General features: G+C 41.4%; 1 protein-coding gene across 5 annotated transcripts in view; it reads right to left on the bottom strand.

Annotated features, from left to right (window-relative positions):
• Positions 1-13,508, bottom strand: part of LOC132218478 (UDP-glucuronosyltransferase 2A1-like) — a 60,900-nt gene that overhangs the window by 28,651 nt on the left and 18,741 nt on the right. For 4 of the 5 annotated variants that reach the window (XM_059669747.1, XM_059669738.1, XM_059669751.1 and 1 more), the window contains exon 2: positions 11,236-12,004. In XM_059669747.1, the coding sequence (XP_059525730.1) occupies positions 11,236-12,004 (769 nt within the window). Of the gene's footprint in view, positions 1-11,231; positions 12,005-13,508 lie in introns of all 5 variants that reach the window. The other variant, XM_059669758.1, reaches the window with a different exon arrangement.

Here is a 13,508-nt window from a genome sequence, read left to right as displayed (position 1 = left end):
TGCATCAACAGTAAAATGTATAAGTAAAATGTGGTGTATTAATTCAATAGAATCTATATAACTGTGAGAATTAACAAATTATAATTACATGCAACAAATATAATAAACAAATATATTATTATATTTGCTACAATTAGACAAATATAGTAAACATGATGTTAAATAAAAGAAGCATCATGGGACTTAGAATGGGAGTACATAATATGTGGTTCATTAATACAAAATTTAAAATCAGGCAAAATTACTCAATGTTGTTAGAAGTCAAGAAAGTGTTCAAACTTAGATGGGGGTTGTAGGGGCTAGTATTAACAATTAAGAGGAGTTATGGGGTGTAACAATATTTTGTTTCTGAATTTGGGTGCTGGTTGCATGGGTGGGTTCACATTGTGAAACTTCAATGAGCTGTAAATGTTCAATTTATGTTTTACTTCAAAAGAAAGTTTACAGAAAATTTAAGAATGCCTCACAACACTGATCACTGGAAAGCTGTATATGAGAAGGAATTAGAAGACTTGTGTGACAGAAGATGAACAGAGAGATCCAAGTTTTCCAGAAAAGAGGATGGGAGGTCGGGAATGGGGCTTACAATGGGAGTGGGATACATTAAAAACTAACAAAATACTGGGCTCCAAAAGGGAATGAGAGATCGCATATCTACACTTATAAAAGACAAACTGCAAATTGATCATACCTTTGCTACACCTTAAGCCACGCCAACCAGCCAATCAGAGTGGCTATATGCAAATTAACCCAACCAAGATGACGGCCAGCAGCCACGGAGCTGGAGCAAGCAGGAGGCTTCCCTCCCACCCGCCCTGGCTGGCTCTGAGCTCCTCTCAAGGCTACAAAGTTTCAATCATAGAAGGTAAATAAATCCCAGAATAAAAGATAAAAAGAAAAAAAGAAGAGGCTTGGAACTTCAGTCGCCGGGGGGCTTGGCCAGCCTGAAAAGAGCCATCAGCCCTTCACCCAGACTGGCCAGGCACTCCAGTGGGGAACTCCACCCTGAAGGGGGTGTTTCCAGCCTAAAAAAAGCCATCATCTCCTCACCCAGGCTGTCCAGGCACTCGAGTTGGGAACCCCACCCTGAAGCGGGTGTGACCAGCCTTCAGACACCCATCAGTCCCTCACCCAGGCTGGCCAAGCACCCCAGTGGGACCCCCACCCTGATCCAGGACACCCTTCAAGACAAACCAGCCGGCCCCCACCCATGCACCAGGACTCTAGCCTATATAATAAAAGGGTAATATGCAAACTGACCCTAACAGCAGAACAACTGGGAATGACTGATCACTATGACACACACTGACCACCAGGGGGCAGATGCTCAATGCAGGAGCTGCCCCCTGGTGGTCAGTGCACTCCCACAGGTGGAGCTCTGCTCAGCCACAAGCCAGGCTGATGGCTGCCTGTATAGCGGTGGTGGTGGGAGACTCTTCTGCCTCCTCAGCAGCACTAAGGATGTCGGACTGAAGCTTAGGCCTGCTCCCCGCTGGCAAGTGGACATCCCTCGAGGGCTGCTGGGCTTCCAGAGGGATGTCTGACTACCAGCTTGGGCCGGATCCCCCAGGGAGTGGGCCTAAGCCAGCAGGTGGGCATCCTCTGAGGGGTCCCAGACTGCAAGAGGGCATAGGCCAGGCTGAGGGACCCCCCCACCCAAGTACACAAATTCTGTGCACCGGGCCTCTAGTACGTAAATAATACTGTCTCCTCTTACTAGAATGTAAGCTTATGGGGATAGAGATTTTAATTTGTTTGCTAACTCTTATATTCCCAATACACAGAAAGTTTTAGAGACTTGGTTGTTGTTCAGTAAATACTTTTTTACACAAAGAAAGAAAGATGGGAAGGAAGAAAAGATGGAAGGAAGGAAGGAAGGAAGGAAGGAAGGAAGGAAGGAAAGAAGGAAGGAAGGAAGGGAGGGAATGGGGAGTAAAGGAAGGAAGAAAAAAATGAAGAAAGAGAGGGAGAGAAAGGAAGATAAATCAAGAGAGAGAGGAAGGCCAAAGGTAGTGTAACATAACAATCTTTTGAATATACCCTTTGTAATAAAGTACCATTAGTGAAATCAACTATTAATTCCTGCTGTTAATTAATACCTGGGATAGTATTGATAGATCTAGAGGGAACAATATGCAGGGAAGAAAAAAATAGAAAAATAAAGGAAAGAAAGCTCATAAAGAACAGAAAGAGAAGCTCCTTAATATGTTCAGTGTAGCCCTGGCCAGGTGGTTCAGTTGGTTGAAGCATCGCCCTGTACACCAAAAGGTGGCAGGTTTGATTCCCTGTCAGGACGCATGCTAGAGTATAAAGATTGAAGTTTCTGTCTTACATTTGTGTTCTCTCTCTCTCTATCCTTTTCTCTCTCTAAAAAAAAATCAATAAAATTTTAAATAAATAAAATGTTCACTCTACTGTAAATAAAACACTTTGGAAATATACAAACTCAAATTTGTTTAATTTCTATCACTTTATTTTATGTTAATTACCTGTGTTTGTGACTACTTAGTTCATGCAAAAGTCTAAATATTTTGATCATAAATTTTTCTTTTTTGAAGATCTGTTTTTTAATATTTAAATTAATATATTTGCAAGATTATTTATTGTTATTATAACAGAAATCATTCATTTAATTATTTATAATACTACATTAGGTATTTATAAAATTTTAACATATAAAGATTACGCATACAAATAAAAACCTGTTTGTTTTTATAGTGGCCAAAGTATAAAACTGTTGCTAGCAATAGGTAATGTTTATGGATTATAAATATTCTTTACTGTCATTAAAATGCCACATTATTCTTCCTTAAATGTTTCCCTAATTTTTGTGGCTTTTTTGTTGTTAATACAAACATAGAAACAAAATTTACCTGGTTCAACTTTAAACAAATATATTGAAATCTGCAGCAGGCATTTCTTTAATTTAAAGAGAAGCTTTCTTAAGACTTAAAAACTATCGTCAGGCAAATTTCTCCAGGCAACCGAATCACCTGGAGACTTGTGCTTAAGGGACTAGCAAGTTCCCTAGTGATAACATGGCCCAATTAAATTCCAATCAGCAAACTGAAGTAGATGAGAAATAGAACTGCAGATTTCACAGGCTAAATGCACTGAAAGGAAGAAGAAAGCACCCAAGATAGTCTAAGCCAAAAGTATTCTAAATAATTGCTAGGTTTACACCTGAAATTTTAAAAGGAGAGAAAAAATTTTCTAGAAGCTTTGGTGTCAGAAAGATTTCTTTAAGCCTTTGAAAACTATTTTCTCAAACTGGTAGCTATATAATTTTATTTTAACATGTTTGATATTTCTAAGCCTCAACATTTTATCGGTAATAGTAGTTTTTTTCTTCATAAATTTATTGCAAGGATAAAGAGATATAACACAAATGAAGCACTTATCACAATGTCTGTGGCATAAGATGAGATCAACAATGTTAACTGCTATTACTAAAATGATATCCAGGAGAGTGAGCCAAATACCCGTGACTTGAAATAAAAGAAGTAATTTGACATTATAATATCCAATTCCTAGCAATTAGCAAAGATTAAGGACTCACTTTGAGGTTCTAATTGCATGACACTGCAGAAAACTAATTTTACAGAGTCTGTTTATTTATTTACTCAAGTGTGACAGCCTGAGACCTGAGTGCATATGGATTCTTTGCAATGACTTTGATTAGAGCAGTCAAGCTAAAGCAAAAGTAAATTCAAATTATAAATTGGAAATGTTATTTTTACATATGGGTTCTATTTATCATTCAAATTTATCCCATGTACAAAGACTTCCACAAAAATAAATTACTCTGCGATGTCTGTGCTATTGCTTCTTTCCTGGTGTTTTGATATGAGTGTTCATGTTCCTGGGCATCAATAAGGATGTGTTTTAATAAAACAAACTTAAATAGTCATGCTAAGTCAGAAAAGTATAATTTGCTTAGAAACGTGATATTATCAAAATCAGACTGTTAGGCTCATTTTTAGAAATCTTCATTACATTCCCATGAACAAATCGTTAAGGGGTATTAGTTTCATGTGAGTGGTTTTATTACCAGCATTAACTTACCAGCGCAATACAATGGAACCTGTGATACTGAGACTGCCAGCATGGGGAAGGTTTATCTGGGGATAATCTCACCAGGATGAATAGGAGCAGTGTAATCATGATAGCCATTACTTCAAGGTTGAGAGGGAGCAATTGATAAAAGTTTAGATAATGAGATAAAAATGGGGACATATCTAGTGAGCAAAGAACTCTCCGCTTACCTTCCTCTAGTTTATGAACTGAGACACTGCACAGACTCGATGCCACTGTTAGTTTACTGCATGCATGAGGAGATTAAGGAGTTTTTGAGCCCTAACCGGTTTAGCTCAGTGGATAGAGCCTCGGTCTGTGGACTCAAGGGTTCCAGGTTTGATTCCGGTCAAGGGCATGTACCTTGGCTGTGGGCACATCCCCAGTAGGGTGTGTGCAGGAGGCAGCTGATCGTTGTTTCTCTCTCATCGATGTTTCTAACTCTCTATCCCTCTCCCTTCCTCTCTGTAAAAAAAAACAACACAATAAAATATAAAAATTAAAATGAAGGGTTTTTGAAATATTAACAGCTTTATTGGCTCATATAATGACAATTTCGTCATCCTCTATTTTTCACTTTTAGTCCCATGATGTTGACTACTTACTGCTATCATCATAGGATAGTTTATAACCCTCATAATAGCTATGTTTATTCTCTCTGAATGACAGGATAAATAGGTCTCTGTTTACGTTTCCAAGAGAAAATCCATTTTTTAATCAGGGGGCAACTATTTAACATATCTAGAGAAGGTGATGCAGCAACTAGAACTAACACTAAGACACTCCTTACCAATAAACTCATGCCTGTATGGTCAATCCATTTATATAAAAGGGTGTAAGAATATATAATGGGGAGAGAAATTTTCTTTAATAAATGGTGTTGGGAAAACTGGACAACCATATGCAAAAGAATAAAACTGAACACTATCTTATACCAGACACAGAAATTAACTCAAAATGGGTTAAAGACCTAATTATAAGACCTGAAACCATAAAATCCCTTGAAGAAAACATAGGCAGTAAGCTTCTTGACATTGGTCTTAATGATGACTTTTATGGGATTTGAAACCAAAAGCAAAGGCAATAAAAGCAAATATAAACAATGGGATGACATAAAACTAAAGAAGCATCAACACAACAAAGGAAACCATCAACAAATGAAAAGGCAACCTCCTGAATGGAAGGTTTTGCAGATCATCATAGGTGTGATAAGGTGTTAATATGCAAAATATATAAACATTCATACAACTCATTAGCAAAAATATGTGGAAAAATTGGGCAGAAGATTTGATACTTTTCTAAAGAAGATATACAAATGGCCAACTATTACATGAAAAGGTGCTCAACATCATTAATCATCAGAGAATTGCAAATTAAAACTACTGTGAAATTTTAAATGCTATATTTTGGCTACACTAAATTTATATTTTAAAAAAGTGAGATAAAATCAATCATAAGAGAAAATAATGCAATCAAGAGATGCAGTAAACACAAGGTTTAGGAGGCTGCTGCTAGTGTAACATGGCACACTGTTTTACAGCAAGCTTTGTTTAAAAATTCATTTTCTTTGAGAGAGAGAGAACCATCCATTTATTGTTCCACTTATTTCTGCATTCATTGGTTGCTTCTTGTATGTACCCTGACGTGGGATCTGAACTAGCAACCTTGGCTTATCAAGTCCATGCCCTAATCACCTGAACTACCTGGCCAGGGAGCAAGCTTTTTTTAAAATAAGTACAAAGAGTACACTCTAAAATAATAATTAAAAGTATAGCTGTGTAAATACATAAACCAGTAACAGAGTTCATTATTATCAAGTATCATGCATTGTACATGTTTTTATGTGTTCTACTTTTATAAGACTATCAGCACAGTAAGCTTGTTTACACCAGCATGACTACAAACACAGGAGTATTGCATTGTGTTACAATGTTACAGTATTTACTACTATCATCACTAGGTGATAGAAAATGTTCAGTTCCATTATAATATTATGAGACCACACTCATATATGTGGTTCATTGTTGACCAAAACATTATTATGCCCTGCATAACTTTAAAGAGATTACTGAAAAAGTTAAAAATAGAACTCCATAACTATTCATCAATTCCACTTCTAGAGTATACTTCCAAAGAAGAGAGAAAAATCACTGTTTCAAAGAAATGTCTGGACCACTATGATCATAGCCTATTATTTACAACTAGAAGCCCAGTGCATGAAATTTGTGCACAGGAATGGTGTCCCTCAGCCCAGCCTGCACCCCCTCCAATCTGGGACCCCTTAAGGGACGTCTAACTGCTTGTTTAGGCCTCATCCCTGCAGAATCGGGCTTAAACCAGCAGTTGGACATCCCTCTTGCAATCTGGGACCGCTGGCTCCTAACTGCTCACCTGTCTGCCTGCCTGATCACCCCTAAATGTCTCTTCCTGCTGGCCTGATTGCCCCCTAACTGCCCTCCCCTGCTGGCCTGATCACCCTTAACTGCTCTCTTCTGCTGGCCTGATCGCCCCTAACAGCCTCTGCCTCAACTGCTGTCACCATGGCTATGTCCAGAAGAACGTCCAGAAGACATCTGGTCTAATTAGCATATTACCCTTTTATTAGTATAGATAGCCAAGACATGGAAACAACTCAACTGTCCAATGATGGGTGAATAGATGATGAAAATGTGGTTTATATATACAATGAGATATTCAGCTATAAAAAAAGAAAATCTTATCATTTGCAACAACATGGATGGAACTTCAGGGCATTATGCTAAGTGAAATAAATCAGACAGAGAAAAAAAATACCATATGATTTCACCTATTTGTGGAAGCTTCAAAAAAAAAAAAAAAAAAAAGAAACATAAAAACAAACAAAAAAAACCCACACCAAATTCGTAGATACAGAGAACAGAATGGTATTTGCCAAAGGTGTGAGTAGCGGATGGACAAAATGGGTGAAGGGAGTCAAAATGTACAAACTTCCAGTTATAAAATAAATGTTATCGGAATATAATGTACAGCATGGTTACTAGTTAATAATACTGTATTGTATATTTTAAAGTTGCTAAGAGAGTAAATCTTAAAAGTTCTCATCCCAAGGGAAAAACTTGTAACTATGTGTGGTAATGAGTGTTAATCAGACTGATTTTGGTGATCATTTTTTTTGCAATATATACAAACTAGAGGCCTGATGCATGAATTTCATGCAAGAGTAGCCCTCCCTTCCCCTGGATGCTGGCACCGTCTTCCCTCTTGCACCCGGCATCTGGGCTTCTCTTGTAGACCCGGCTTCGTCTGGAAGGTCGTCCGGAAGGACGCTTTTATTATTATAGATATCTAATCATTGTGCTGTATACCTGACATTAATATATGTCAATTATATCTCAATTTAAAAATAAATAATTTAATCTCTTTCTCATCCCTTATAACACTCTCACTAATTAGCTATCAGTTTGTTTTAATATTACCTGTTTAGCAATGAATACTAATTGAACAGATTTTATCTTTTAAAAATCTTTTTGGTTAACTAATATAGTCCTTTTAGTAGTAGCCCTATTTGAGATGGGATAAATAAGTGTAGGTACAAAGAAACTTAATTACTTTTTGTAGTCACACATGTAAGCAGAAATTGTTTTTCAAGAGCCTGCTCTTCTGAGTGTGTTACTATGTATTCCCATCTGCATTATTTTTCTAGTTCATAAGCTACTTCAGTAGAACATGCTTTCCTCACATGTCTCCTGAAGTGATGCAGTAGCCTACAGCCTAACATTTGTCCACTCTAGGTCCACATTTGTCCATATATTTTATATAAAACTAGAGGCCTGGTGCACGAATTCATGCACCAGTGGGGTCCCTCAGCCTGGCCTGCAGGATTGGGCTGAAATCGGCTTTCCAATATCCCCTGAGGGGTCCCAGATTACAAGAGGGTGCAGGCCAGGCTGAGGGACCCCACACGTGCACTATCAGGGCCAGGGAGGGACACAGGAGGTTGGACAGCTGGGGAGGGACCGCGGGAGGGCTCCAGGGCAGGTCAGGCCTGTCTCACTCAGTTCCGATCAGCCGGACCCCAGCCGCAAGCTAACCTACCAGTCAGAGAGTCTGCCCCCTGGTGGTCAGTGCATGTCATAGTGAGCAATTGAGTGGCCTTAGCATATCATTAGCATAGTATGCTTTGATAGGTTGAACGGACGACAGGACACTTAGCATATTAGGCTTTTATTATATAGGATGAAATCTAGTCATAAAACATCCCTCCAGATTGTTCCCAGTTACTTCTAAGATACAAATCAAGATGCTTAGCATGACATACAAGATGCTTTGAAAAGCATCTTGTACATCATACTAGATCCAGAGACACAGAAGTATTGAACAGACTGCCAAACCTCAGAAGAAAGGCAGGAGAGGGTGGATGGATGGGAAGAGATCAAACAATTAACTTGTATGCATATAAGAATAACCAATGGACACAGACAATAAGAGGATAAAGGCCTGGGCTTGGGGTGGGGACAGGTTGAGAGAGGTCAATGGGGAAAAGGGGGACATGTGTAATACTTTCAACAATAAAGAATTTTATAAAAGGAAAATATTTATGTAACCCATTCATTCTTGACATCTTCAAAGTTTTTTATCCCATAACTCTGTACCTTATACTTTGAACTTCCTAAATTCTGACTCATCAATAACACCTACCACACATGTTCTATTTCTAGATTCCACAATATTGGGCACACTGTTTCTTTCCCCACACACTTCATTTTCAGGGAAATTTATATTTACTACTAGGGGCCCGGTGCACGAAATTCGTGCACTGGGTGTGGAGGGGGGGGGAGTGTCCCTCAGCCCAGCCTGCCCCCTCTCACATACTGGGAGCCCTCAGGCGTTGACCCCCATCACCCTCCAATCGCAGGATTGGCCCCTTGCCCAGGCCTGACACCTCTGACAGAGGTGTCAGGCCTGGGCAGGAGACCCTCATTTCCCCCCGTCACTGGTTCTGCCCCCAGCCCAGGCCTGATGCCTCTGGCCCAGGCATCAGGCCTGGGGAGGGGACCCCCAGACCCCTCCGATTGCTGGCTTTGCCCCTTGCCCAGGCCTGATGCCTCAGCCAGAGGCGTAGACCCCCATCACCCTCTGATCACCTGATTGGCCCCTTGCCCAGGCCTGACGCCTCCGCCAGAGGTGTCAGGCTTGGACAGGGGACCCCCATCTCCCCCCGATCACTGGCTCTGGCCCCCGCCCAGGCCTGAGGCCTCTGGCCCAGGAATCATGCCTGGGCAGGGGACCCCCATCTCCCTCTGATCGCTTGCTCCACCCCCCACCCAAGCCTGACGCCTCTGACCCAGGCTTCAGGCCTGGGCAAGGGGACCATCATATCCCCCCAATCCCCGGCTCAGCCCCCCGCCCAGGCCTGATGCCTCGGCCAGAGGAGTTGACCCTCATCACCCTCCGATCACCAATCACCGGATCGGCCCCTAGACCAGGCCTGAGGCCTCCAGCAGAGGTGTCAGGCCTGGGCAGGGGACCCCCAGCTCCCCGCGGTTGCAGGCTTCACCCCTGCCCAGGCCTAACGCCTCTGGCTGAGGCGTCCGGCCCGGGCAGCAGGGACCCGCAGCTGCAGCGGCCCCGCGATTGTGGGCTCTGCTTTAGGCCCAGGCAAGGGACCCCTAGCTCCTGGGACTGCCAGCTTCGACCCTGTCCAGCTCCCATCGCTGGCTCCACCCCTACTTCCTGCTATCACTGGCCAGGGCGGCAAAGACGCCTGATTCTCTGATCATGGCTGGGGGGCAGGGCAAAGGCGGCCCCAGGGCCGCCTTTGCCCTGCCCCCCAGCTCTTAGCTCCCCCCTGGGTTTCTGATCACTGTCAGTGGCAGGGGGCTTCTTCCTGCTTTCCCTTTCACCTCCCTGCATTGTGCCTACATATGCAAATTAACCGCCATCTTGTTGGCAGTTAACTGCCAATCTTAGTTGGCAGTTAACTGCCAATCATAGTTGGCAGTTAATTTGCATATAGCCCTGATTAGCCAATGAAAAGGGTATCGTCGTACGCCAATTACCATTTTTCTCTTTTATTAGTGTAGATTTAAAAATTTCTTTGTGTATCATCTCAACTCTGAAGTTTTTCAGAGTACCACTCTGTCCTGTCATATACTGCCTATCTCCTTTATACCGTTTCTGTTCTTTGTATATATTTTCATTATCCGTGCCATTCATATTGTAAATATTCCCTTTCATGTCTAACTAGAGGCCCGATGTATGAAGATTCATGCAAGAATAGGCCTTCCTTCCCCTCGCTGCTGGCACTGCCTTCGATCTGGCCCAGAGCTGCCTTTATTCCTTCGCTCCTGGCCTGAGCCACCTTTCCAACTTTGCTCCAGCCAGGAGCCGCTGTTTCACCTTCTCTACGGCTCAGAGGCCCCTTTCTACCTTTGATCTGGCCCGGAGTCACCTTCTGCCTTCACGCTCTGCCCAGAGGCCAGGGTGAGGAGGAATGCCTGAGTTGTTGCCATGTTGACAATGCAAGCATCCCAGCCGGGCCTCCGCCATCTTTGTTGCATCAATTTGCATATTCCCTCCTTATTGGTTGTGGGCGCAACAATCTTTGTCATGAAGTGATGGTCAATTTGCATATCCAAACTTTATTAGATAGGGTTTCTCTGTTTGACTGTGAAATCCTTGAAGCCAGAAACTCCATCTTAGTCTTTGTTGTACCTCCCTATCCAAGAGAGTGCCTGCTAAACAGTAGGAAGGCTATGAGCAATGATCAGATTATTCATATACATGTGTGTTTGAAACACACACACAGACACAAAGGTCTATTTAATAATGGGCTTATAGAAAGCTTAATCTTTTTCAGCTCCCCTCCCACCCACCCTCACCCACACCACTGAAGTTTCTAGGTGATTTCTATTTTCAATGCAATATGTAAATGGGAATCAAGTCCTAAATTAAAAATTGTATTTGTCTCTGTATGTTATGCATAAAAATATGTAATTGGTATCTTCAAGTACATAAAATTAGAAAACAACAAAATATAGTTCCAAAGCATATTGCATTTTATGTCCTTTACTGTTAACAAATGGTAATAATAGTTATCGATATGTATGATTAAAAATTATCATAGGAAACAAAAAGAGCTCTGTTTGTTTTAATTTAAATAATACAAAGAAAGTTACTTACCCAAAGCTTCACTATAATAGGAATCCCACTCTTTCCAAAGAGTATCAAATATGTAGTCCTGTAGATGGTAGGAGATGAAATTTCTTATTCTGTCAGTAAAAGACATCTGGTCAGTGAGTTCTGATAAAACAGCAGGAACATAGGAAGGAGGGTATGGTGTCTTCCCACAGTGTTTTTCCACTGTTGATGCAGGAGAAAACTTCAAGGTGTACACAAATGGAATTCCAAGTTTTAAAGCTACTATATCACCACAAGGAAATATTGGATCTGATACCAGGACATCAAATTTGCTTTTCTTCAGCTTTTCCAGCAGCTTTTGGTTTTTGAGAACACCATCACAGATTTCTCTACTCAGTGCATGGAAGTCCATGAAGGCTTTGCCAATCTCCTTGTAGAATCTCCAAATGGTTGAAGGAGATGGTTTATTTTCCATCCATGTAAAAATTAACGTATGGAGCGTTTCTTCCACATTTTCTTTCTCAAAGGGCACCTTATATATTTCATATCTCAGAGATGGGTTGGAAGTGGGCTTGATGTGAAGTGCACCAGAAGCAACTAGGACAGTCACATTATGCTGTTTGTTAATCAGCTCATCTATAATTATCTTAACATTTAGCCAATGACTACCTTCCATTGGCCAAATCAGAACATTCCCACCAAGAGTGACTCCCAGGAGACTTATCTGAAGAGACAACAGCAGAATGGATTTTTCTAACATGACGTGGCTTGACATAGAAAATTTGATGAGATGTGACACAGACAAATTTCTCTGTGTTTAAAACAAAAAGGAAAGACAAATTATTTTTCAGCTAGATTCAAACCAGTGATAGCCTTAAGAGTGTTCTCTCTAATGATTGTTACTTGTCATGGTAACATCATAGTTTATGATAATTATAGGTTTAGGGGCAATGTGTGTTGTACCTGTCAACTTATTGCTTTAGCTTTAGTTATGATTCTTTTTCTTAAACTTAATCTTTCAACCCTTTCTTTGCATCTCATTATTGTTAAATGCTTACTATATTTGATTTCTTGAAGCCACTGCATATCTGAACTCTACACTCAGACCTGGAAACTGATACTTCAGATGTGACATGAAATGTAGAGATGCAAACCCTATAGTTAGCTTAGAACATAGAGATGCTAATTCTATAGGTTTTACAATATTTTGCATTTTATATAGTTACATTAGCAAAAATTATTATTTTTTAAATATCTCTTTATTGTTCAAAGTATTACAGATATTCCCTTCCGCCCCAATTAACCCCCTTCCATCTACTCCTGCCCCTTTCCTCCCAGGCCTACCACACTATTGCCTGTGTCTATGGGTTATGCATAAATGCATAAAAGTTCTTTGGTTAATTTCTCCCCCCTTGCCCATCTCTCTCCCCCTGAGTCCTGTGGCCCTTCCCTCTGACATTTGTTAGTCTATTCCATGCTTCCATGTCTCTGGATCTATTTTATTCATCAATTTATTTTGTTCATTTATTCCATATATAAGTGACATGATGTGATAGCTGTCTTTCTCTGATTGGCTTATTTTGCTTAGTATAATACTCTCCAGATCCTATTATTGTAGTTACCAGTTATTAATAGACTAGAGGCCCAATGCAAAAATTCATTCACTGGAGGGGGAATCCTACAGCCCGGCCTGCCCGCTCTCTTAGTCTTGGAGTCCTCAGGGGCAGGAGGCAACCTGGTGATCAGGAGAAGGTGACGCCCCATCACACCTCTACTGCTGCCACTTCCAGCAACGTAAGCCTCAGCCGGCCCTGGTTACCTGAGCCTCGGGTGGCCCTGGGCAGCTGGGCAGCCACCATCTGAGGCTTGCCTGTGCCTCGGGCCAGCACTGGGCAGCTGGGGGTCTGAGGGGACTGGGCGCCACCATCTTTGAGGGCAGGGAAGTCAATTATCATATTCCTTCCTTATTGGCTGTGGGTGCCACCATCCTTGTGAGGGCATGGCAGTCAATTAGCATAGTCCCTCTTTATTAGATAGGATAAGATTATTACAAAGAGAAGATTTAAAATGTGAAGTACAAACACAATCTATACTAATAATAGGCAAATATGTAAATTGACCACCTCTTTGTGATGCCCACAGCCAATCAGGAGAGAGTATGCAAAATAACCTGACAAAGATGGCAGGCCTGCGGGCAATGCACACGTGCACAGGCATGGAGTGGCCAGGGTTGGGCGTTCCCACCCCTGGCCGCTCTAAGCCTACACTGCAGGTACCGACAGCCTGGGTCCCAGGGACACCACTGAAGTGTCTGG

This window comes from Myotis daubentonii, chromosome 1, assembly GCF_963259705.1.
Source record: "Myotis daubentonii chromosome 1, mMyoDau2.1, whole genome shotgun sequence".
Lineage (NCBI taxonomy): Eukaryota > Metazoa > Chordata > Mammalia > Chiroptera > Vespertilionidae > Myotis > Myotis daubentonii.
The sequence above is the reverse complement of the archived record's forward strand: the minus strand, read 5'-3'. Positions and strand labels throughout refer to the sequence as shown.